The 23541-nt window shown below is 37.3% G+C and overlaps 1 protein-coding gene across 4 annotated transcripts in view; it reads right to left on the bottom strand.

Annotated features, from left to right (window-relative positions):
• Positions 1-23541, bottom strand: part of ppp1r9ala (protein phosphatase 1 regulatory subunit 9A-like A) — a 130051-nt gene that overhangs the window by 571 nt on the left and 105939 nt on the right. Inside the window, exons 16-20 of one of the 4 annotated variants that reach the window (XM_039757633.1) lie at positions 23038-23218; positions 16452-16496; positions 10036-10152; positions 3412-3600; positions 1-952 (exon numbers count right to left, since the gene is read on the bottom strand). The exon at positions 1-952 is cut by the window's left edge and continues 571 nt beyond it. In XM_039757633.1, coding sequence (XP_039613567.1) covers positions 794-952; positions 3412-3600; positions 10036-10152; positions 16452-16496; positions 23038-23218 — 691 coding nt within the window. In that variant the 3' untranslated portion in view covers positions 1-793. The remainder of the gene's footprint in view (positions 953-3411; positions 3601-10035; positions 10153-16451; positions 16497-23037; positions 23219-23541) is intronic. The other 3 variants (XM_039757635.1, XM_039757634.1, XM_039757636.1) reach the window with 3 other exon arrangements.

A 23541-nucleotide genomic window follows, 5' to 3' on the forward strand; every position in this document is an offset into this window, starting at 1 on the left:
TCAGTAGAAAAAGTACACTTTCAAGAGTTGAATCCAATTTCAACAGTATCAGAGCATTCATTTGAAGAAAGATACAATGTTGTTGGCAATTACGTATAAAATCATCAGCAATTTCATTTTTAGTAGCTAAAACTTTGTCTCCTTGGAATTTAGTGCTTTTGTTTGATAAACTGTACACATTTAAGAAAAAACAAATATGTACAACTGTCATACCTGCAAAAACATACAAAACACTAAAAAAGCTCGTTCTAAATAAGCTTCAATTGGAAGACGTACTCCAAACGTCTGCGTCTCCGCCAGTTAACTGCATTGCTCTCGTCTCCTTGTCTGACCTTTAAGGAGCGCCGATACATCAGACAGACAGAGGGGCCCTCACAGGTACGCCGGCGTGCTGCGCTCATCACTTTCCTTCGCTCCTAGCCCTTTTCTTTCTATTTCTTGAAGACCACAATATCTGTATAAACTTAGGAGACTTTACCACATTACCTCTTCTGTGTTTACGGTCCCCCACATGGCACAGCTTTTTCTTTTTCGCCAACATTAATGTAAGGCCTAAAGCATCAAAGAGGGGAGCCCAGAATGACTTGGGAGCAAAACTACATTTAAAACAAAAAACGGGACTCCATAATGTTTTAAAGACTAGCGTCTAATAGTCAGCTAAAGAACAAAAACAAGTGGTCATCTGTACCATGCACTCGCCTGCTCTCTATACATACGCATTTATCTAATATACATAAAAAAAAAGATCATTTCATGAAAGGTCTGTGCACAGTAACGATACACAATGTGTGCTTTAGCAGCTGGACTCGACATTCAAAGCCGTCTTCCCACTTCTTTTGGCTTCCTTTTCTTTCTTCTCTCGCTGCCGCTCCATTTTCTCTTGAGTTTTTTTCATGTCCTTCAGTTTTTTCTTGATGGTGGCTCGGTCAGCTTGACTAGAAACACCTAAAGCCTAAAAGGAAAAAGAATCTAATAATTAATATTTGTATTTATGCTTTGTCTGCCACACATTTTTTCCTGCATTGGACTTCTTAGGATAAAGGGTGGCAAGCTGCAGTGACTTTACCCACAATGTCAGTTTTTCACTGAACACACGCAACTCCATTTGGAAAAACGGACAACTTCACCCAAAGTGACTTCGGAAAACATTTTGAAAGATGTGACGTGTGGTGGTTGTCTCGTGCCTTTATTTGCTTTCATACAACATGTGCTTATTGCAGTGGCTGCATTTTTTTTTTGTTCTTTTTATTTCACCTTACCCAATTTCTTGTATTAGGAATTTGTTTGTTTTTTCGCATAACCCTTGGGGTCAGAGCGCAGGGTCAGCCATTGTACAGCGCCTTGCTCAAGGGCCCGGCAGAGTAGGATCCGTTTTGGTAGTGACGGGGATTTGAACCGCCAATCTTCGGGATACCAGCGCAGATCCTTAGCCTCAGAGCCACCACTCCACCCAAATGTTGTGGCTAACAATCGAGACCACCTACAGGTGGGACTAAGTGACCTTGATGTATGTATGGTGTCCTAAGGATCTGACCAAAGTCAAACAGACAGATGATCACACTGCCTTTTTAAGCCTTCAGGTATCACTGGAGGATATTAATTCATTGGACTCTAATTTGAAAATAAAACTTACACAGAGTACCACAGACAGGAGGACGTCAGGGACTTTCAAAACTCGACTTGGTGTTATTTTGGAGGAGTTGAGTGGATAGGACTGGTGAACTTTGTTGGGCTGAATGGCCTGTTCTCGTCCAGATTGTTCCAATGTGTTTAATGAAATGTCTTTTCATGTCAGCAGCAAGCCAGAGCGGTCAGTTTGAGAAAGAACAGAGATGATCACTCCCTTGTGGTGTGACTCCAGGGCTCACTCTGTTAGCGGTTTCACATTAACGGGCATCCCCACTGCCAGCTGCCTTTCTAATAGGCTTTGGCTCGTAGCAAAACACTGGTGAACTTTTACTGACGCAACACTGTGAACGCAGTAACCTGACAGTCAGCGAGCGGCTATAAACTTTTACAATAACCCATAAAAACAGCGTCTAAAGTAATTGGCCATGATCTGCACAGCTTCATAAAATTTACTCCAGCAACTGTCTACAGACAACTCAGTCAATGAACAGGGCCTGACAGTCATCCATCTTGTGCCCAGGTCTTATCTTTACCCCCTGAGAAAATCTGTAAAGTATCCTCCTAGGTGAGGTGCCACTCGTTTTAGTTTATGAACACCTGATGGACGTTACCCGCTGATCTAATGGATACCAGCTTCTAAAGTCAACATACCTTCAGTGGATAATGTCAAGTATTCCACACTGCAAACTATGCTTGTGCAAATACAAATATGGCAACACTTTCTTCTCTAGTCTTTTAGGTCACTGGAGGCTGCTGCCTATTAAAAACAGGCATTGGGGAGATACAAGTTCAAGTGTACAAAGTAAAATGAGATTACACTCGGAAAAATCAACAGAGTTCTTCAGTTTAATTAAAAAAAATCAACGCCAAGTCTCTTTTATGTATGAGGTTTGGTAAAACAGAAACTTTATGGGCAGCATGGGTTAGACACTGGGCACACTTACACAACACACAAACCGTCAATGTCCAAACAGACCATGACTAAGCTAGAAATGAATAATGAACCCCACGATCTGTGACGCCACACCGTCACCCACTTTACTAAATAACACACTTATAACTACAATCGCTCACTTAACACGCCGTGGCGCAGCGCAAAGGGACTTCCGTCTCTGACGTCCGAGGTTAGATTCCCGCGAGTCTTTGCCTGTGGGTGGAGTGGTGGCTCCGAGGCTAGGGATCTGCATTGGCAATCTGAAGGTTGCCGGTTCAAATCCCGTAAATGCCAATAGGGACTCTGCTCCGTTGGGCCCTTGAGCGAGGCCCTTAACCTGCCATATAAATGCAAAGAATTTTTATTACTTAAAGTAGGTTTTAGTGTCCAGGTCAGAATTGGCCACTATAGGTGCTGAATCTTTTCCTGTCTGACCTAAGATGTCAAATCAGAGGCTACTAGCAAAACAAAAACACGTGTATGTAACACATTGATGCTGCAAAATAACACAACTATACTCGCAAAACAATTGTGATTTTTTTCTTGAGTGGCAAGAATAACTTTCAATAAAATCAAGTATTTATCTTACTGATAAATGGCAACATGAGAAATAACACTGATTCTTTTTAAAGCTGTTAGTATTGAATAACATTCAGAGGTTCATTTCAGGGTTGTAGTAACTTCAAAAGATAATCTTTCTTAAATTTCACAAATGTCCAATACAGTACATTGTGTGTGTCCACAAACATGATTTCTGGCATGAATACATCCATATTACATAATAGTGGAAATTCTAAGGAACACTCAGGAGCAAAAAATGTTTTTCAGCAAGTTTTTAAAGCACATACCTTTAATTTCTCACTGTCCAGCTGCATGAGCTGCTGCCCGTTAATGCCTTTGGAGGTGAACTCTGGGGTGTACTGGTCCATGTTCATTCCCATGAGCCAATGACAAACTTGTTGGCTTGTCCATTCACTGACAGGTCTGTTATGCCACTGGTTTTGTTTCCCTGTTGAGTTGGAGTCTTCATCCAGCATCTGGGAAGGATTTCAATAAATGAATAAAAGTCACAACTTTAAGAAATTTACCATTCAAAACCCCCTATCGTCCAGAGGTGCACAACGATATCCAGGCTTCTTTAGAGTGCGAAAAAGACGACAAAAACTCGCACAGCTGTAGGACAAAAACCGTCAGTCCAATGGACTTTAAAAGCCGGTCAGATCTTACTATGATAGCTGAAGCACAAATTGACAGATAAATCACAAATGATTAAGTAGAGTGAATTTTACACAAACATTGTCATAAATATAATCCACATAAAAATTTCTCATATTATTATGTAAGAGACTGTACCTGATATGTGTATAGTCCCATCAAGCTATTCTTTGTTTAAATGCGTAGGTCAGGAAACATGACAGACAATGAATTGTAGGGTCTTGCACTTACCTTTAATATTTAGATTTGGCATTCCTATATTTAACTGTCCGATGTCATCTATCAAGTCAAGTTGAGGAGCATGCACTGGTACAACACGTTGCCGCACCCACCACACGACGAAACAACTCGGGATCCCGGTTTGCAACCCCCCCAGGCAGGCACGCGGTCCAGTCTCACCCTCCAGAAATGACCCTCTATCTGCCGCAGCCAGGTGTTATGTGGGCGACCCCTTGGCCTGGTCCAGCCACTTGGGACCCCAACAATGAGGATCTTACGAGCCGGATCACCGTCAGATAAAAAAACGCGCCACATGGCCGTAGTGCAGTAACTGACGCTCCCTTACAGTGCAGGTCATGTGCCTCATTCGGGACTCCATGAGCAACACAAAGTCAAGTCAACAGTACCCAAGGACTCTCTGAAGAGACACAGTACTGAGCGAGTCGAGTCTTCATCTCAGGTCACTGGATGGCGTCCATGTCTCGCAATCATATAGCAAGACAGGAAGCACCAGGACTCTATAAAGACTTGGACCTTCGTCCTTTTGCACTGATATCGGGACTACTGTGAAACAGCGTGCTCACTACTCTAAATGCCAAAGTGTACTCACTTACTCCTCATCTCTAAGATATGGTAAGCAGTAGCAAAGAATCAAAGCACAGACCACCAAGTGCAATCGCTGACTGACACCACTTATCATTACAGGCCAAGTATCTCTAATCCAAAATTTGCCCAGCATTAACTTTATGAGCTGTTATGACATCACTAATATTTTTTTTTTCTGCTTAGCATATGTGATCAACATATGTGCAGATTGTAAACATTTATTAATTCTGAGCTGGGGTGGTGGGGGTGCCTGTGTACTTGTCCCCCATTAAGCATCAAGCACCATAAAGCTACAATGAGTAAACACGACTGGCGACCAGGGTTGAGGTCCTTTGTGAAGCAGTGACTGCTATTAAGAACCATCACGGTTATTGACACTGACCCCATTTTATTAAAAAAAAACAAACAAACCATAGGATGCCACAAGTGGAAAACTCCACACCAGGAGTCTCTATTATAAAACTTGGATTGGATCAAGTGTAAAATTCTGCGTACACCAAAAAACCGTTAACAGCTTCCAAGATAGCGGGCACAGTGGAGTGCAGGTTGGCTGAGGTATCGCTGGCATGTCAGTTCTCTGAGAAGTTACCAACAGGTAGCCATAAAGATCTTCAGTGCAAATACACTGGCACTGGCCCTCTTTAAAAGGAACAATAATACTGCATGTACATCACATTCTGTACTTTTGAGGTTCAGTATGTTTGCCATTTCAACACACATTATAATAACCGCTCAGTGATATGAATTATCATACGCGCAAGTTGTCATTAACCTGGATTGGATGTATCACATGCAAATAATGACCACAAAGACAAGACAACCCTGCTGAAACAAGGACACAGGCAGCTAACTGGCCTTCATTAACCAAGGTTCTTTTGCCAAAACCGTCTTATTTCCTTTTTTTCTTATTTTTGGAACATAAAATAATGTCACATTAACATTATTTTTAGTTTCAATACTTAAAAATAAAAAATAGCGAATAAATCATCAATGCAGCCTTTGTTACTCAAAAAAATTGGAGAGTTGGTCAAGGAAGTGAACAATTTTGCAAGGAAATTCACGCAGGCTATTCTTTTTAATTGTTGTGTAGATGCATAGATATTTCAGACATAAGCTTTTTTGTGCAGTTTCCTGATGTGCTTTAATAATTCTGGCTGTTATATATATATATATATATATATATATATATATATATATATATATATATATATATATATATATATATATATATATATATATAAAAAATGAAATTAAATAACTAAAAATCATCACAACAAAGAAATGAAGTAAATAACAAAAAGTACTAAAGTAACTACAGACCTACAAAAACCCTTCATCAGCAGTCTGAAAATTTAAAAATCTCAGAAAACCAACTCTTTCTTCTCAAAATCAGTTTTTGGAGTCAAATGCAACTCAAATAGTGTTATATGACTCTGATGGCAGCAAACTCAGATGATATACGAACACACAAAGCTTTTTAGCCTTTAAGTGTGTGTGAGTACACACAAGTTAGGATGAATATAGTGAAGCTGCACATTCGTTTAAGGTGTCACTTCTAGGAACAAGTTTCAACAACTTTATAGCTAGTTTTTTTTTTAAACAATGAAAATATTAGAGTGACAATTGATCAAATAACAGAAAAATTTTCAAAATGACTTCTTTGTCTTCAGTGAAGATGTGAGTAGGTTCAAATAATCCACATACTGTTAAACTAGAATTATCATCATCAGTACAAAGTCTATTGTACAGTTTCTAGAAACTGACCCACTACATTTTCCCTCTTACCATACTTATTTGTTGAGAAAAAAATAAAAGCAAAACGTGTACTTACTTGGGGATATAAAAAAGCAACCACAAGAACACATTTCTTTTGATAATACGAAAAGGTGCAGAGATCACATTAAATACGTACCGAGTATTCCTTTGACATCAGTATCTGCGCAAGTGCAAATGAGCCTCATGAATTAGCACTGGAGAGTTAAGGCCAAATAACAGTACAGTATTACTACTCTAGTGCCTGTTTGCATATATAGGAGGTGAACAATACAAAGGAAACACCTAACAATATATTAATATGAGACACATAAGGTGTCGGGCCACTCTTTGCTGTAGGTCTTCTACAATGCTGTCAAATAAGTCCTGAACTTTGTGCAGTACGTTATTGAACCAATCTTCAAGAAACGCATTTGGGTCTTTAAGAATGAATGAGAAAACAAAACAAAAAAAAAAATCTCTATGCACTGTGCACTGCAGAGCTTCCCATAAAGCAGGGGTGTCAAACTCAACTTTACGGAGGATCAAAAATAACACTTCAAACACCCAGTGTGGGTTAGAATATGTCAAACTACCAACGGCACGTTTTCTTTACAAACGAGATGGAGATGTGCCTTTGTGCACGTTACAATCGTATATTCGAGCTACAGACAATGCCTGGGGTGAGGTGATGAGGTGAAAAGAGTGGTATTTTATGCAAAATTATCTTTTTTAAGATCATTATAATACAAAAAGGATGAGATAATTATGACCTATATGTAGTACATACTGCCCTCGATTCTCATTTACACTGTAACGTTACGAAACTGAGAAATACTTTCATTTTAATAGTTTCAAATTTCACACAATATAGCTTTGTGCAGCCTTCCCACATTACAAGCTTCCAATAATCAAAACAGCTTATATGCATTTCAAAGCTACCTGCCAGTGCTTGATATTGCCATTCATTTACCGTATCTTCAGATATGATGTCAGTATACTGATTGGTGATTTTGTAAAAACTTGTTATTTTTGGAATGTTCTAAACATGTCAGTCTTAAACACAATGCCTGTTAAATGTCTCTAAGTTTGCAACACACATTTGGTTAAAAAGGCCAGGCAGCAGTTAACTTGAAGGATAGATTGAAAGTGGCAATGTAAATGTTCAGAATGAGTGAAACACCAAACTTTGCAATGATAAATGCTGCATATATATATATATATTTATATATTTTGGGGCTTTAAACAGAAGCATTGAAGGATTTATACATTTTAATTGTTTTATTGCCTATTTTAAATTTGTTTTAACCCTAATCTTTCTTTTTTTCCCAAAAAATTACACATTATTTATTATTTTCTTTGTTGTTGCAAGGACCCAATAAGGTGTGGATGTTACTGTATTGAGAAGCCTGTTGCAAAACATATTGTACATGGATGAAACACATCATCTCATGCATACTACAAGGATATTCGGCGTTGGCAGCAAAAACTTAGCTGGTCTCAGACAACATTATTTAATCTGCTGGTCCGGGCACCAACTCATTTTTCTGTTCTTTGTCATGGCACAAGGATAGGAGAGCTACCAGGAGTCACAGGTTCAAAAATAGCATCAAGTGCAAAAAATACATCAGTGCATAAAGTCAGGTCACAGTGGCAGTCTAGACATGTGCAAGAATTCGTAGCATTTGGAGTTCATCACAAATGGATAACAATCTAATTTAACACAAGTGGAAATGCAAATGTATGTTCTATGCACTCACATCAATAAAGTCAGGGGAAAGGACAAAAGAATCATGAAGGGAAGCGGCAATAGTCAGGTAAGCTGAAGAACGGGTGCCAGCCCTGGCACCTGTGCAACTTTAAAAAGTGGGCAGAGTAGCAGTAGTAGTAGATGTATGAAGTTGTGCTACCATCTTCTTCTTGTCAAATCTCTGGCATCATGTTAAAATTCTTTATGACAGTGTGACATGTTACCTTCTTTTTGTTTTTTCCTGCTGGGCCAGTACTCTGCAGTACAGACAAACAACAAGCAGATAATGCAGACCGATTGTAAAATATAAATTATATATGGAAACAATCTGTACGTGAAACGCATGTTAAAAGAGGTCTTGGAGCAAACTACCAGGCTGCTTTGAAAAGGTCCAAGGGCTGGTCTTGCCAGAGGGCTTCATTTTTGACACTTCCACCATAAAGGTACAATTATACTTGGATCAGGTGATGCCATGAAAGTTTATCCTGGTGCTCATGAAATTACTCTAGAATTTGTTTGGCAGGGTGTATGGATTTATTGTTATCTTGGAAATGGGAAGTGAATCATAAAGAAGTGTTAACACCATAGGGTACTTGTAAAATGACTTTGTATTATATCACCATGCAGATGAATCAGAGGAGCCAGTGACTCCCACAAGATGTCCGTACTATTAAGGCATTTAACTTCTAACTGTCCTGTGAACCGTCGCTCTATTCCTGTTGTTGAGCTTGTCAATATTTAGCTGTCACATGACCTCTTACAAATGAAAGGATTTTGCGCGGTGCCTGACCAATGCATCAGACATTCAGGAACCGAGTATGTGTGTTTTTTTAGAAGTCTGTCAGCTACCTTGAGCTGTTTTGAAAACTTACGTATCAAGGTGCTAACTGTAAGACTTCTTTTACAGATGACACATACTGCTAACTGGCAACAAACATGATTCATCTGAAGCTGCATTTGTAACTGGGATTTATTTACAACTCCTTTTTTATTAGGTGTTTCCATTACTTTGTCCACCGCCCAAAGTGCTTCCAATTAAATGTAATATCACTTAATAAAGAAATTGTGCTTGCTGTGGAGTTCTGATTCATCATTCTTCTTTTATGCTGACTGTAAGCATTTCTCATTACACAGAAAGGGGAAAATGTATAGCCGTGCACAGTGATGACTGCTTAACAAATTTGTTTCAGATAAACAATACAATAAAACCATCCTGATTTATGGTGATTTGACTTGTCAAAAGACTCCAAGCTGATCGGTTATGATTAAAATACACTAAAAAGGCACTTAAAAAAAAAAAAAAAGAATTCTGGTTTACTGGTGAGTAAAGACAGGTTTAGTTACCTACATGTTTTAATGAGAATGTACCAGCAATCACCCCTCTGCACTTTATAATCCATTACTGAGGACCACAATCAACAAATTGGCATTTGAAAAATGTGTGGCGCTCAGGAACCAACCACCTGAATGCTGTCAATTTAAATAAGCTTGATGGGTTGAATGGCCAGTTCTCATGACAATTGTTCTTAACAGTATTTGCAATCTAATATGCACTATTCTGGTAGCCTGTCAGTTTTCTTTTCAGATCTTGCTGAAACCTAGGTACATAGAAAACGTTACTGCATTCAGAGCACAAAAAAATTGGTTAATATATATGGGAAACTAAACTGTTAAGAAGTCTCTTTTCCAAATTATTGATGGAAATCTTTAAAAACTTTCAAGAAATGTACAGGAGAGAAAGGACACAAACCACCAACAGACGACATACTAATATGGCCAGTCGCTTAACAAGAAACAAGACACATTCAACAAAACAATTACTATGCAAGTCAGTTGTTTAGTTTCTACATTTTTCACTACCAACAACACAACACAACAAAGCACAACACAGCACAACAGAAAGACATAAGCCGCATTAACTGAAACTCACCTCATTTGAAGAGAAGATTAAAGTATGTGAACGCCCTGATAGATTAGGTTCTGTCACTAAACCTGTCAAATCAGCGCACGGACTGCCAGGATTTGAATCATCTATGCCAGATATATTCTGGAACAAGTGGAAACAAGGAATGCATTAACCAGGCAGAGACACTCATTTGAGACCAAAACAGATGGACTACAAACACCTTCCAAACAGATCATTCGTTAGCAAAAAGGCTTACATGAATCGGAGAACATAACATGAAATTGGAAAGAAAGCCAACATAACATTCTTGAAGTTTTAAACTACCTATTCAAGGTTATTGGTGCCAGAGGCTAGGCTGGCATCACTGATCACAAAGTAGTAACCCTCTCTGCACAGGTTATCAGTCCATTACAGGAGCCACTCACACCCACCAGTTTGGAATCGCCAATTAACCTACACCCGCATGTCTTTGGGGCCCAGAGTACCCATGCAGATGCAGGAAGAAACAGGAGTACAATATCAGAATGCAGTACACCGAGTTTTGCCACTGTGTGGTTAAGAAAAAAAAATCTTAACTCATTTTACATAAAAAAAAAAAAACAGGCTTTGATGATTACTCCCTCCCTCGATTTAAAAAAAACAAAAAAAAACAAAGATGTTGCCAAAGAGTACCTTTTAGAATTAAAACATTAACATATACAGTACAAAAGTCACAACTCTGTTTTAACAATATAAAACAAGAATTACCCAGTCCATCACAACATCGGCTGAGCAATTAATTTTTAAACTGAAAATGCAGCATATCTCAACAGTGCTCCCAACTTTTATTTTATTCCACTTTCTGCAGCCTCTCACAATTGCTTTCTAAAGCCATTTAACACTCAAAAGTTAATTAAAAGGTATTGTTTGGCATTTAAAAACACAGTTGATCATACAGTTTAATAAGACAAAGTGAAAAGAGAAAATCAACCTGAAAACAACTTTGGAGGAAACAATGAGAGTTTATCTTTTCAATTTTACAATTCCGTAACAGTCAACAAAACCAGTAATCTCACTATTTCTATGCAAATACAGGACTGCTGTAAGTCAGAGTGATAAAAGGTGTATTTGCCCCATATGACCTGAGCTATTTGGGGGCTGCTCTGCGACACAGGGGCTGTAGGACCATTCCACCGAGTTAATACAAAGCAATTAATTATTCATAGCAATCTTCACTGAATCAGTTCATAGATATACATTCCAACTTATTAAGTTATGATGCAAATCACTGCTTATGTGTGGACTTTACATAAAGATTGATCAAGCTCACTGGCAGCTTATGTGTAAGTTTAGCTATTGCTAAATATCATGTAATAAAATGTATACATGCCAATCCCTTACTTTACTAGTATGAATATGGTATATGTTCAAAGATTTTTTTTTTTTTGTGAAAACAAATAGGACTGCTTTAATGCAAGGGAACTTCTGAACCTGCCTCTACATATTCTTGTTATTTAATTATGGAAAAAAGATTTATTACAATAAATATATATAAAAAACAACTCTTTTGGCTAGGAGTCTCACCACCCTTTGTGGATATACAAAGTCAAAGTGTTTATGCAAATAACTTTTTTTTTTTAATATGAACAGATTATTAGAACACATTAAATATAATATGATCTATAGACAAACTGAATATGCTAATTCAGGCCCTAATACTTGAAAGTTTAGTATGAACAATGCAGACAATACTGCTATTGTTAATTTGTGGGAAATTGTTGACATGCACAAAAATGTGTGCAACTGCTTCTCAAAACAAAGCTGGTCAAGATGTCTTAGTAAACACAGGAATATGACCACTTAACAGAAATGTGGAAAAGTGGTTAGAAACCACACAAATAATTGCAAACATACACAAATGTTAGTTACTGTACTCACACCCTGACAAAAAGGATAACTAAAACAAAAATAAATAAAAATTCAACTAAAGGCTGAGTGTAAAATATCAACTAAACATTACCCACGGGATCTTTAACAAAAAAACGCACTGATACACACATGCATATATAGTGTTTGAAGTTGGCAGGAACACTTCTCTACTTCTAAAATTTTAATTCAACTATCACCTCACTTTTAATTCTGTCCTTTTACTTTCTCACTCCTGACAGTGTACTGTAAATCAAATGCTGGTTATGCACTTTTGCAGTTCTATGATTACCACTTACTTTTTTCTGGTGTGTCAAATCCATGAAGTATACAAAAAAAACTACCTTTAAGTACCATAGTAATGCACAGATTGGCAGATTTTGAGAATACTGAAGCCTGAGAAGTTAAGATTGTTTAATTTAATGTAGGAGATGAGTTAATTGTGCACTGTAGAGAACTGTTCAGTATGTATAAAGCAGTGTACTTGGGTCTCTACATACAGAAACATGCTTTCATGTATGAAAAAACAAAATTGGGAAAAACGAACAGAGTCAAGCTACAATACTACCACAAACCCAGAGATCCCCAATCACTCCTCCTTTGTTTTTCATTCTTTAAAAGAAGAAAATCCTGAAAGATACAAAAAAAAAAAAACAACAAAAAAAAAACAATCCTACATCCAAGCAAGGCGATAGCCCAGAATGCTGGACAAAGCAGAGGTTTTATTATTTAAAAAACTAGGGGGGCTCTGCCCCCTTCTCGCTTCACTAGCCAAACCCCAGGCAGGCGCTATGCACTAGCCACTTTGTGACTCTGCCACTTGCATTTGGGGATGTGGATGTACAGTTGTGCTTGAAAGTTTGTCAACCCTTTAGAATTTTCTATATTTCTGCATAAATATGACCTAAAACATCATCAGATTTTCACCCAAGTCCTAAAGGTAGTTAAAGAGAAACCAGTTAAACAAATGAGACAAAATTATAATACTTCGTCATTTATTTATTAAGGAAAATGATAGAATATTACATATTTGTGAGTGTCAAAAGTATGTGAACCTTTGCTTTCAGTATCTGGTGTGACCCCCCTTTGCAGCAATAACTGCAACTTAACGTTTCCAGTAACTTTTGCTCATTCCTGCACACTGGCTTGGAGGAATTTGAGCCCAGTCCTCCGTACAGAACAGCTTCAACTCTGGGATGTTGGTGGGTTTCCCCACATGAACTGCTCGCTTCAGGTCCTTCCACAACATTTCGATTGGATTAAGGTCAGGACTTTGACTTGGCCATTCCAAAATATTCACTTTATTCTTCTTTAACCATTCTTTGGTAGAATGACTTGTGTGCTTAGGGTCGTTGTCTTGCTGCATGACCCTCCTTCTCTTGAGATTCAGTTCATGGACAGATGTCCATTTTCCTTTAGAATTCTCTGATATAATTCAGAATTCATTGTTCCATCAATGAAGGCAAGCCGTCCTGGCCCAGATAGAACAAAACAGGTCCAAACCATGATACTACCACCACGTTTCACAGATGGGATGAGGTTCTTATGCTGGAATGCAGTGTTGCCCTTTCTCCAAACATAACGCTTTTCATTAAAACCAAAAAGTTCTATTTTGGTCTCATCCATCCATAAAACATTCTTCCAATAGCCTTCTGGTTTGTCCACATGATCTTCAGCAAACTGCAGATAAGCAGCAATGATTTTTTGGAGCACAGTGGCTTTCTCTTTGCATCCTTGCCATGCACACCATTGTTGTTCAGTGTTCTCCTGATGGTGGACTCATGAACATTAGCCAAAGTTACCCTGGGGTCCTTTGTGACCTCGCTGACTATTACACGCCTTGCTCTTGGAGTGATCTTTGTTGGTCGACCACTCCTGGGGAGGTTAACAATGGTCTTGAATTTCCTCCATTTGTACACATTCTGTCTGACTGTGGATTGGTGGAGTCCAAACTCTTTAGAGATGGTTTTGTAACCTTTTCCAGCCTGGTGAGCATCAACTACTCTTTTTGTGAGGTCCTCAGAAATCTCCTTTGTTTGTGCCATGATACACTTCCACAAACGTGTTGTGAAGAGCAGACTTTGATAGATCCCTGTTCTTTAAATAACACAGGTTGCCCACTCACACCTGATTGGCATCCCATTGATTGAAAACACCGGACTCGAATTTCACCTTCAAACTAACTGCTAATCCTAGAGGTTCACATACTTTTGCCACTCACAAATATGTAATATTCGATCATTTTCCTCAATAAATGACCAAGTATAATATTTTTGTCTCATTTCTTTAACTGGTTTCTCTTTATCTACTTTTAGGACTGGAGTGAAAATCTGATGATGTTTAGGTCAAATTTATGCATAAATATAGAAAATTCTAAAGGGTTCACAAACTTTCAAGCACAACTGTACAATTTAATTTTAACTAATCAGCTGTAAATCCGATCGACAATTTTTGTGTTAATTTGTTTGACTTCATCATTTTTTCTGTTGATAACCCTTAGGGATGAAAGTCTTCAATAAGATTTGGACATTCATTTCCCAATAAAAGAAGACTTAAGTGAGGAAAACATAAGAGCTGAGAGTGCAGGAACTGTGACTGACAAAAGCATTCACACGAATGAGAGGTGAGAGAACTGTGGGTGTGGGCCGCTAACCTGAAATGGTTGAGTGCAGGAGAAGACTTGAAAAAATCTCTTGGCAAAAGTCTTGTCTCGTCTCAAGATTTTCTTTTATAATAGAGATTTTATGACAGTAAACTGCGATGCTGAATATGTAACTCAATGAATTCACTTTGGTCTATCTACAAGCCAAGTCACATTATTTCCACCTGTTTTTCAATTCGCTTCACCTAAATTGCAATGTAAATATCATCCCACTGTTCCATCTGGTTTTCCTGTTGAGGGTCACAGTGACAGCAGGCCAAGCAGGTCAGAATAGACTTCCCTAGGCCCAGCTCCAGATTCCCAGGCATTCATTCCCAAGCCACCCAAGAGCTTTAATCCCACCAGCATGTCCTGGGTCTGCCATAGGGTCTCCGCTCAATGGGATGTGCTTGGAACAGCTCTATGGGAATATGCCCGGGGGCATTCTTACAACATATCCCAACCAACTCAACCGGCTCTTTTGGATCCAAAGGAGCAGCAACTCTACTCTGAGGCTCTTCCAAATCACTGAGCATCTCACCCTAACATGGAGTATTAAGCCCAGCCACCCTGCAAAGAAACCTCACGTCTGCTGCTTGTACTTGTGATCTCATTCTATGGGTGAATACCCACAGCTAAACACCAGAGTTGGCAACAGGAATGTAGATCCACTGGTAAACGGAGAGGTTTGTCTTTCCGTTACTCATGAACAAGATCCCAAGATGCTTGAACTACTACATAAAGGAAAGTTGTTCTCTTCTCACCTGGAGAGATCAAACCACGCTTTTCTGAGAGAGAACCATGACCTCAGACTTAGAGGTGCCAATCCTCATCCCAGCCTCTTCACACTTGGCAACGAATCACTCCAGTGCATTCCAAAGGTCACAGTCAGATGAGGCAGAGAAGTCAACCTTATCTGCATAAAGAAACAATTCTACCCCTTAGCCTCCCCAATTGGACACACTTATGCACAGCTGTGCCTTGATATCATGTCCATGAAAACCACCAACAGGAAAGGTCAAAAAACACAGACTTCATATATCCAATACCCCCAGTGAATGAATTCAGCTTAAGGCCAAGTATTCAGACACAACTCTTACTGTTATAGAGAATAAATAGCATGCAAGAACAGCCCTGTTACCCCATATTCCTACAGCACCTCCCCAACACATGCCAAGGGACACGGTCAGATGCTTTTTTCCCCAAACCAAAAAAAAAAAAACACAAGCCAAAAAAAAAACACATGTAGACTGGGTTATATTAACCCCATGCAGCCCCCACCAAATGCACCAAGGAGAAGAGCAATGTAAACATGTTTTAATTATTTATATTCCTTGAATGGGAAAAAAAAAACCTAAGTCGGTTTAGGGTTGGTGGGTAAATATGCGAAGTAAAAATGAATTCCTGGTCTGTACAGGAGCACTTTTGGCATTATTTGATATTACTTAAAATAGTGACACCGAGCAAAATAATCCAGATATTACAAAAAATATTATCCAAGTACTATATGTAAACATCAAAGATGTTTAGATTTTTAAACAATGTTAAAACTATTTATGTAGAATTATAAATGTACATAATTAAAAAATTTGGGATGTTATCAATGTTATGCAAATTTTTTCAGTCGATGGATGACAGGCAATATCACATCTAATAAGTGAATGTTAGTTCAGGGTTTTGTCAATTATTGATTAAAGAGTCTAAGATTTAACTTAATAAAGCAGTTTTTATGCTATTCTAAAATTCATGATTTCTGGTTAAGTGATGACTAAAATGATTCGTTTTCTCCAGTGTTAGTGGTTAGATGATTAAGCTAATTAGTTTGATTGAATTTGGATTGCATTTATCACCCTTTCAGGTTAAAGTGTTAAGGGGAAAAAAGGTTATACTATACCAAATCTAATGAACGACTGAATAATGAAGACCAGGAAAGGTTTGTCTGTTTAAAGAAAAGAAAAATAAAATCGTAAAAAAATAACAGTTCTCTACTTGCATGAATAACATTTGAAGTAAATCATTATCAATATAAAAGAAATTTATATAAATTCAATACTGATGACCTGTTAAATGCATAACAAAGTAAAACACTACTTTTAAAATGTGAAAAATATAATTCTTTCAAATGAATGAACATGTAACTAAAACATAACACATATGCAAGAAACATGCTTCTGTTAGCTTAAGATGTGTGCATATAGAGTGCCTTCAAAAATTATTCAGAACACATCAGAGAGTAAATGATTTCACATTTTTTTGTCCAAACTTTTGTCAAATATTTAAAAAATGTGTCTCAGGTGCATCCCATTCTATTAACCGTGATTGCTTCTACACCTTGTTTGATAAATTAAGTGGATTACACACAGTTTAAAAAGAAACACACACCTCTATCTATAAAAGCTCCCAGAGCTGAAAATATACATCAGATTAAAAACTTAGCCATGAGGTCAAAGGAACTGCATGCAGAGCTTACAGACTGGACTGTGTGAAGGCACAAATCTGGGGAAGACTACAAAAAAATTCTGCAGCATTAAACATTCAGGGGCACAGTGGCCTCCATGATTTTCAAATGGAAGAAGTTTGAAACAACCAGCCCTTGGCAAGAGTGGTAACCAAAAACCTGATGGTCATCCTGGCTGAGCTCCAAAGAACCTGTGTGGAGATGGGAAGAAACTTCAAGAAGCACAGACACCACTGTAACACTCCAGAAATCTGGGCTTTATAAAAGAAAGGCCAGGCAACATCTAAAAGCCCATTTGGAGTTTCCAAAAAAAGTACCTAAAAGACTTTCAAACTATGAGAAACAAGATTCTCTGGTCTGATAAAACCAAAATTCAACTGTCTGCCCTCAATTCTAAGCCTCAAGTCCCAGGAAATCAAGCACTGCTGATCATCTGTGCAATGCCATTCTAACATGAAGCATGGTGGCAGCAGCAACATGCTGTGATGCTTCTTTTTGGAGACACGGACTGTGAGTCTAGTTAGGGGGGAGTGAAAGCTAAACAGAGAAAAGTTCATAGATATTCATAATGAAAACATGCTCCAGAACACTCTAGACCTCAGAAGAGGCTGAAGGTGCACCTTCCAACAGGACAATGACTTCAAGCACAAAGCAAAGCACTCTATAAATGGCCAGGCCATAACCTCAATTTGAACTCAAGCATTTCTGGAAATACTTGATAAATAGCTTTCCACTGACGGTCACCAACCAACCTGAAACAGCTTGAGAGAATATGCAGAAGTTTGGCAGAAAATTCCCATATCCAGATATGTAAAGCTGGTTGCAGACCCAAGAAACTGTTAAAGATCCTTCAAAGAAGTACTGTGTAAAGTATCTAAATACTTGTGCTAAAGTGAATTTCAGTTTATTATATTTAATTCATTTACAAAAAATTCTAACATCACGATTTTGCTTTGGTTTTCAGAGGTACTGAGTGTTGTCTGATGGGGAAAAATTAATTTAAATGACTTAGGCATAAGGCTATAACATAAAATGTGTAAAGTGAAGGGGTCCGAACACTTTCTGAATGCAGAGTATATTTAACATTTATAGCAGAATTTAAAAAGGTGAACACACTAATTACAAAACATACTAATGTGAATATAAACTTGTGTGAAGGAAGGCATCACCAGACCTTGTAGCAAAAGTACTTCAATTTAATTATTTCTTACAAAAGCAACCTGGTGAAAAATGGTGCAGGAAAATTTAATATTGTCAAATTGAAGCACAGCAAACAGAAATCAGAATTTTTCATAGTAGTAAATACATCAGAGGATGCTACCCCCCACAGAAATTTGTGTGTGAAGCAAGACTAAATAAAATATGGAAAATAACCTAAATGATTAATTGTACGTTAGAACTTCTTAGCTGCACTAAAAGGTCCAAGTTAATGGAAAACGAATTGAGACAAAACAAAGACTCTCTACCTCTAAAATATCTTTAATAAGTTCAATTATGTCATATTATATTCAATGTGTTATTTAAATCAAAAACATTACAGTGATTTATCATTTTTCAGGACTTACAATTGCTATAATAGTTGTATTCAAAAGGTGTAAAGGTTTTCTGTACTATACTATCTCTGTTACTGAAATAATCAAGCTTTTAGATATTTATGCAGTCAATTACAGTTATCTACTGTGGTATGTCTCTGAAAATATCTACAAATACAGAAAAGACAGATAATTGAAGCATTAATCCTATGAGAAAAATAGGGTTAGGGTCTGGAAGGAATGATAACAAATACAACTCCCTGATGGCCATGGGATGCAGCGGGGACAGACAACAGCAAGTACCTTTCTCTATGAAACTGCACAATTAAACCGTAGATTTTGCAAAATGGGTTACGCTTTCATAACAGCACACAAGCGATTCCTTGGGAATGAAATCCATGAATAGTGAGGATTTACTACTCCATGCACCCACCTACCCATTTCCTGAAACCACATCATCCAATTTTAGGGTTGAAACGTATGGGATGGATGTTTATTACCTTCAGGTATAAAGTAGAAAGAATTTTTCAGGTGCAGGCAATACCAACACAATTTTATTGGACTTAATTTCAACATCAACTTTGATTAAATTCTACCAAAGAGATAATTTAATGAAAAATAATGAAAAGGTACATAAATTGGTATTTCAAACAATGAATTACTGTTTTAATAAAATAAACAGTTATTCAATGTGAACAGCAGGGCTGCATTTGCCATTTTTTGACAGCCAGTACCAATAATAAGTACTACAAGAACACCCTAGGCCGATACAGAGAACTTTTATTGGGGGAAATAAAAAAAAAAAAAAAAGATTCTTCAACAAAAATATATAACTCAGTGTTATGTTTAATAAGCAAAAAATAAGAAAAAATAAATGTATTTTAACATTTATAAATATTTCCTGTAAATACTTTGAATATGTAGCAATAGATACAAACTCTTACACTGGAATTTCAATAAAAAGTGCCTAATTTTAATATTTACCAATTAAAATATGCAGTTTAACTTTCAAATGTTTTGAGTAGGTTTTTTCGAAAAAGCAATAACATTTCTGTTTCTTTTCTTCTCTGTAACTCTTGAAAGCTTCACTAAAAAGCCATTCACTCTCAACACTGGCACACAGTGATGACAGAATCATTTACGGTAAACTAGCCAGGAAGTGAATCAGACTATACTGCTTGACCCATAATGAAGAACACTGTCATCTCGGGATACTGGGTTCAGATGCACATATCTGCACTTCAAATTCAAATTTATTGCACACAACAGAGTGAAATTCTAACTTGCATGTCTCCCTAGAATAATGAAAGCAACACCAACAAAACAAATGCAGACAATATTTTTATTGTATGGATTTTTTGCAATATCGATTTTTTTTTTTTTATTGTGGTAGATACGTAAAGCAGGCTTAGGATTTGTGCACTTTTGCATAAATCAGCTCATATTACTGTTAGAAAGTGTTAAATTATCCTGACAAATTTTTCAGTTTCTTTTCGGTCAGGAAGTAATGTCAGTTGTACATGCATCAATATCATGGACATGCACACGCACGCATTAATGGCAAGTTGTTTAGATAAGAAGGCTGATAATATACATACTGGAACACCAAATCTTTACAAGCTATACAAATAAAATATCTGAATATACTAAAAGCTGTGTTATGATTTTCTTTATGTACCTTGTTATTATTTTGTTGCTAACAATGACATAAGATAACCATACCAAAAAATGAATAGGCTTAATCTAGTCTGCAAGATTTCTGATCCTAAAAGTTCTAGTGTAAACACTTTAAAAGTGTCAAAGAGTGGCCATTGCTTCACAAATAGATCATCACAGTATCAGTATTTAGTCTGGGATGTCAGGAGGAAGCACAGAATTGCCTCAAAGAAGCAGACAGAAAAGATTCCCATTGGCTCCTCTTAGCACATCATACAGAAATGACCCTATGGCAAAAAGTACTCCAAGAGAGACTCCTGGAGGGGATGCTTCATGATGGCATTCAGTTTTGCCACCATTCTCTTTTTCAGTGTGTCCAGGGTCATCCCTGTGATGGACCAGGCTTTCCTGATAAGTTCAGACATTGTATGTCTTTTGAGCTTAAGTTGGTTCTCCAGGAGACCACAGCAAAGAACAATGCTCTGGCCACTGTGGACTGGTAAAACGTTTCCCACAGCTTGCTGCATACATCAAAAGACCCGATTCTCCTCAGGAAGTACGGTCTACTCTGGCCCTTCTTGTGCAGCTCAATTGTGTGTCAAACCAGTCCAGTTTGCCGTTTGTGTGAATCGCAAGGTACTTATAGCTCTGCACCAGTTCCACATTCTTCCACTGAATGGTGACTGGCCTCAGAGACTATTAGGCACACCAGAAGTTCACCACCAACTGTTTTCTCTTGCTCATGTTGAGCTAGGGGTGGTTTTCCCTGTGGCACAAAACAAAGACCTCTGCAAGCCTCCTGTACTCCGACAGGTCTCCATTATTAATAAATTCTATTATGAAGGAGTCATTTGAGAAGTTCTGTAGACGGCAAGTGTACTTGAAGTCCATTGAGTAGAGGGTTAATAAGAAGATAGACAGGACAGTTTTAGATGTTCCAAAACCAGGTGTTGGAGATGTTTCATGGCCAGCCTTTTAAAAGTCTTCATGACTTATGAAGTAAGAGCAAATGGTCTGATGTTCTCAGGATCACTAATTCACTTTGTTTGGCACTGGGACCACACCGGATGTTTCTCGCAGATGTGGAACCTTCTACAATCTCAGGGTAAGAGAAACCAGGTGCTGAAGGACTCCACAGAGCTGGTTGGCATATTGGGAATTGAAAATAGTGGCATTTTCTGATTAAGAAAATTAATATATCTTTATTAAATGGTTTATTTTTTTGTTAGTATTCATACGTATTGGTCACTTTGTTATTAGTGCTCTACATAAAGTATAAATGCAGCCCAAACCTGATTATACACTTCACTGGGTGGCCCGTCCTGCAAATGACACAAGAGTTTCAACTGCAGTAAATCGAAACGGAGTTGAAAATTTTGAATGTCAGAATTTTATTTCAAATATTAAAGTGGTGTGTAAAATAAATTCAGATACATTCTAACTTCAAATTAGTATGCAACACCTTTAGTGAGGAGAAAAAAAACTTTTACCCAGAATAGCCCTGCATGAATAGAAAAATGAAACACAAAGAACTGCTGACTACTATGGAAGCACCATTTATTTAAGGGTGATCGTTTTACACAGTGGGTGTCCTTGTTCCCTCAGTGAAAAACATTTGTCTGAAGCTTTTTGTTTTTTTGCTTTGCATGAGAAGATGATCGATCCACTTGTTGATGCACCTGCAGTCACATCAGTTTCATAACGTTTGTTTTTTATATTCAGTCAATGTTTAAAATTTCTGTCACCTGACTTTTGAGTCCAGTGCTTGTAAAAACTGGCATACAATTATTTAGTTCATACAGCTTCATGTTCTGAATGCAAAATATTGCTGCTAGCTCTCACTGTTAAGTACCGTAGTTGCTTGTTTTATAGTCTTGTTGAAGCCACTATCAAAAAGGCCTATCCACCAAAAACCTCACCAGATTTATCAAATCACATAGTATAAAACGAGCAGTACTGCACGTAGCACACTGCACTCTCCAAATGTTTTTCTTCATATCATACTGCCATACGAGTACAACACCTATAAACAGTTCAGGTATGTAAAAGTAACAACAGGATTATTGTGAAAGGCAATACAAATTTTTCCATAGCAAAAATAGTTTTAAAAAGTGTATGTTTCAGTTGCACACCAACTTTAAACAAGTCACACACTCATGAGACTTAACATTAACAATGCAACACCCTTCTCACACATTACTTTTAGACTGCTCACAGTCCTTAAGAAACTGCTTGAAATGACCAAACTGTACCGTAACTGGATAATCCTAATTATCTTTATCATATTGCCAATAATTAGTACATTTATTTTTCTAACCCACTCGTTCAAATACAGCATAATATGAATAGTATACTGCAAATTTAAAACTTACTTTGTTAAAGACAAAATGCAACCTATAGTTTATGAGAAAACAGAAGTTTGATATTTTATTATTTTTACAAATGTATATATAATATACAGATCAACTGAAAATGTTATGTTCATATTTAACATTGTTATATTCAGAGATTTTTAAAAATAGTAGACTAATACTAAGAAGTTATTTAAATTAGGATACTGCATACATTAAGAAACGATGCAGTGCTGAACACACACAGAATTTTGAGTAAAGCATAAATATGCTTATGCAACGTCCTACATTTAGGTAAATGCTAACATTTTCTGTGGTTAAACAAAAAATAAGTCTCACTTCCAAATTTTTATACTAAAGGCATTCAAAAATAAAAACAAAATATATTTTATACATTTATACTTAAAAAGTATAATGATGGAGGGGCACTAGAGATAGTAATTACTTATTAATCAGAAAAGCAAATAAAAAATGTTCACACACCTTGCTTCTATTTTTCTCTACAGTTGTATCACTCTGGGCACTGTGCAGATGAGTGTTTGATGAAGAAGTCTCTTTATGGCTATCTCCAAACCAGGGAAAAGGCATACATGTAGGGATAGACGACACTGAATCTGCTGGAGACAGATTTCCTCCAGATGATTCTAACAGGTCACTAGAACCTCTACATGAAATACAGAATAAAAACAAATATTGATGAGTCAAAATTGAAATGAGTGGAACAGCACCAGCAAATAAATGCAAAATCCATAAATAGCAGATATATTTCAGCTGTACTACAAAGGCTAAAGGAAATTAAATACTTTCACCAATGAAAAAAAGAAAATAGAGCAATTATCTACTAACTAATAAATGCAATTCTGAGTGTTAGAGAACACAACATTGATGTAGTGTCAAATGAATTTATACAGCTGCTAAATAAAAGTAACAGGAGCTGTAAAACAAAAGGTAAGATGTCCACTAAAGATAGGGAAGTCTAGCCATACT

This window comes from Polypterus senegalus, chromosome 6, assembly GCF_016835505.1.
Source record: "Polypterus senegalus isolate Bchr_013 chromosome 6, ASM1683550v1, whole genome shotgun sequence".
NCBI lineage: Eukaryota > Metazoa > Chordata > Cladistia > Polypteriformes > Polypteridae > Polypterus > Polypterus senegalus.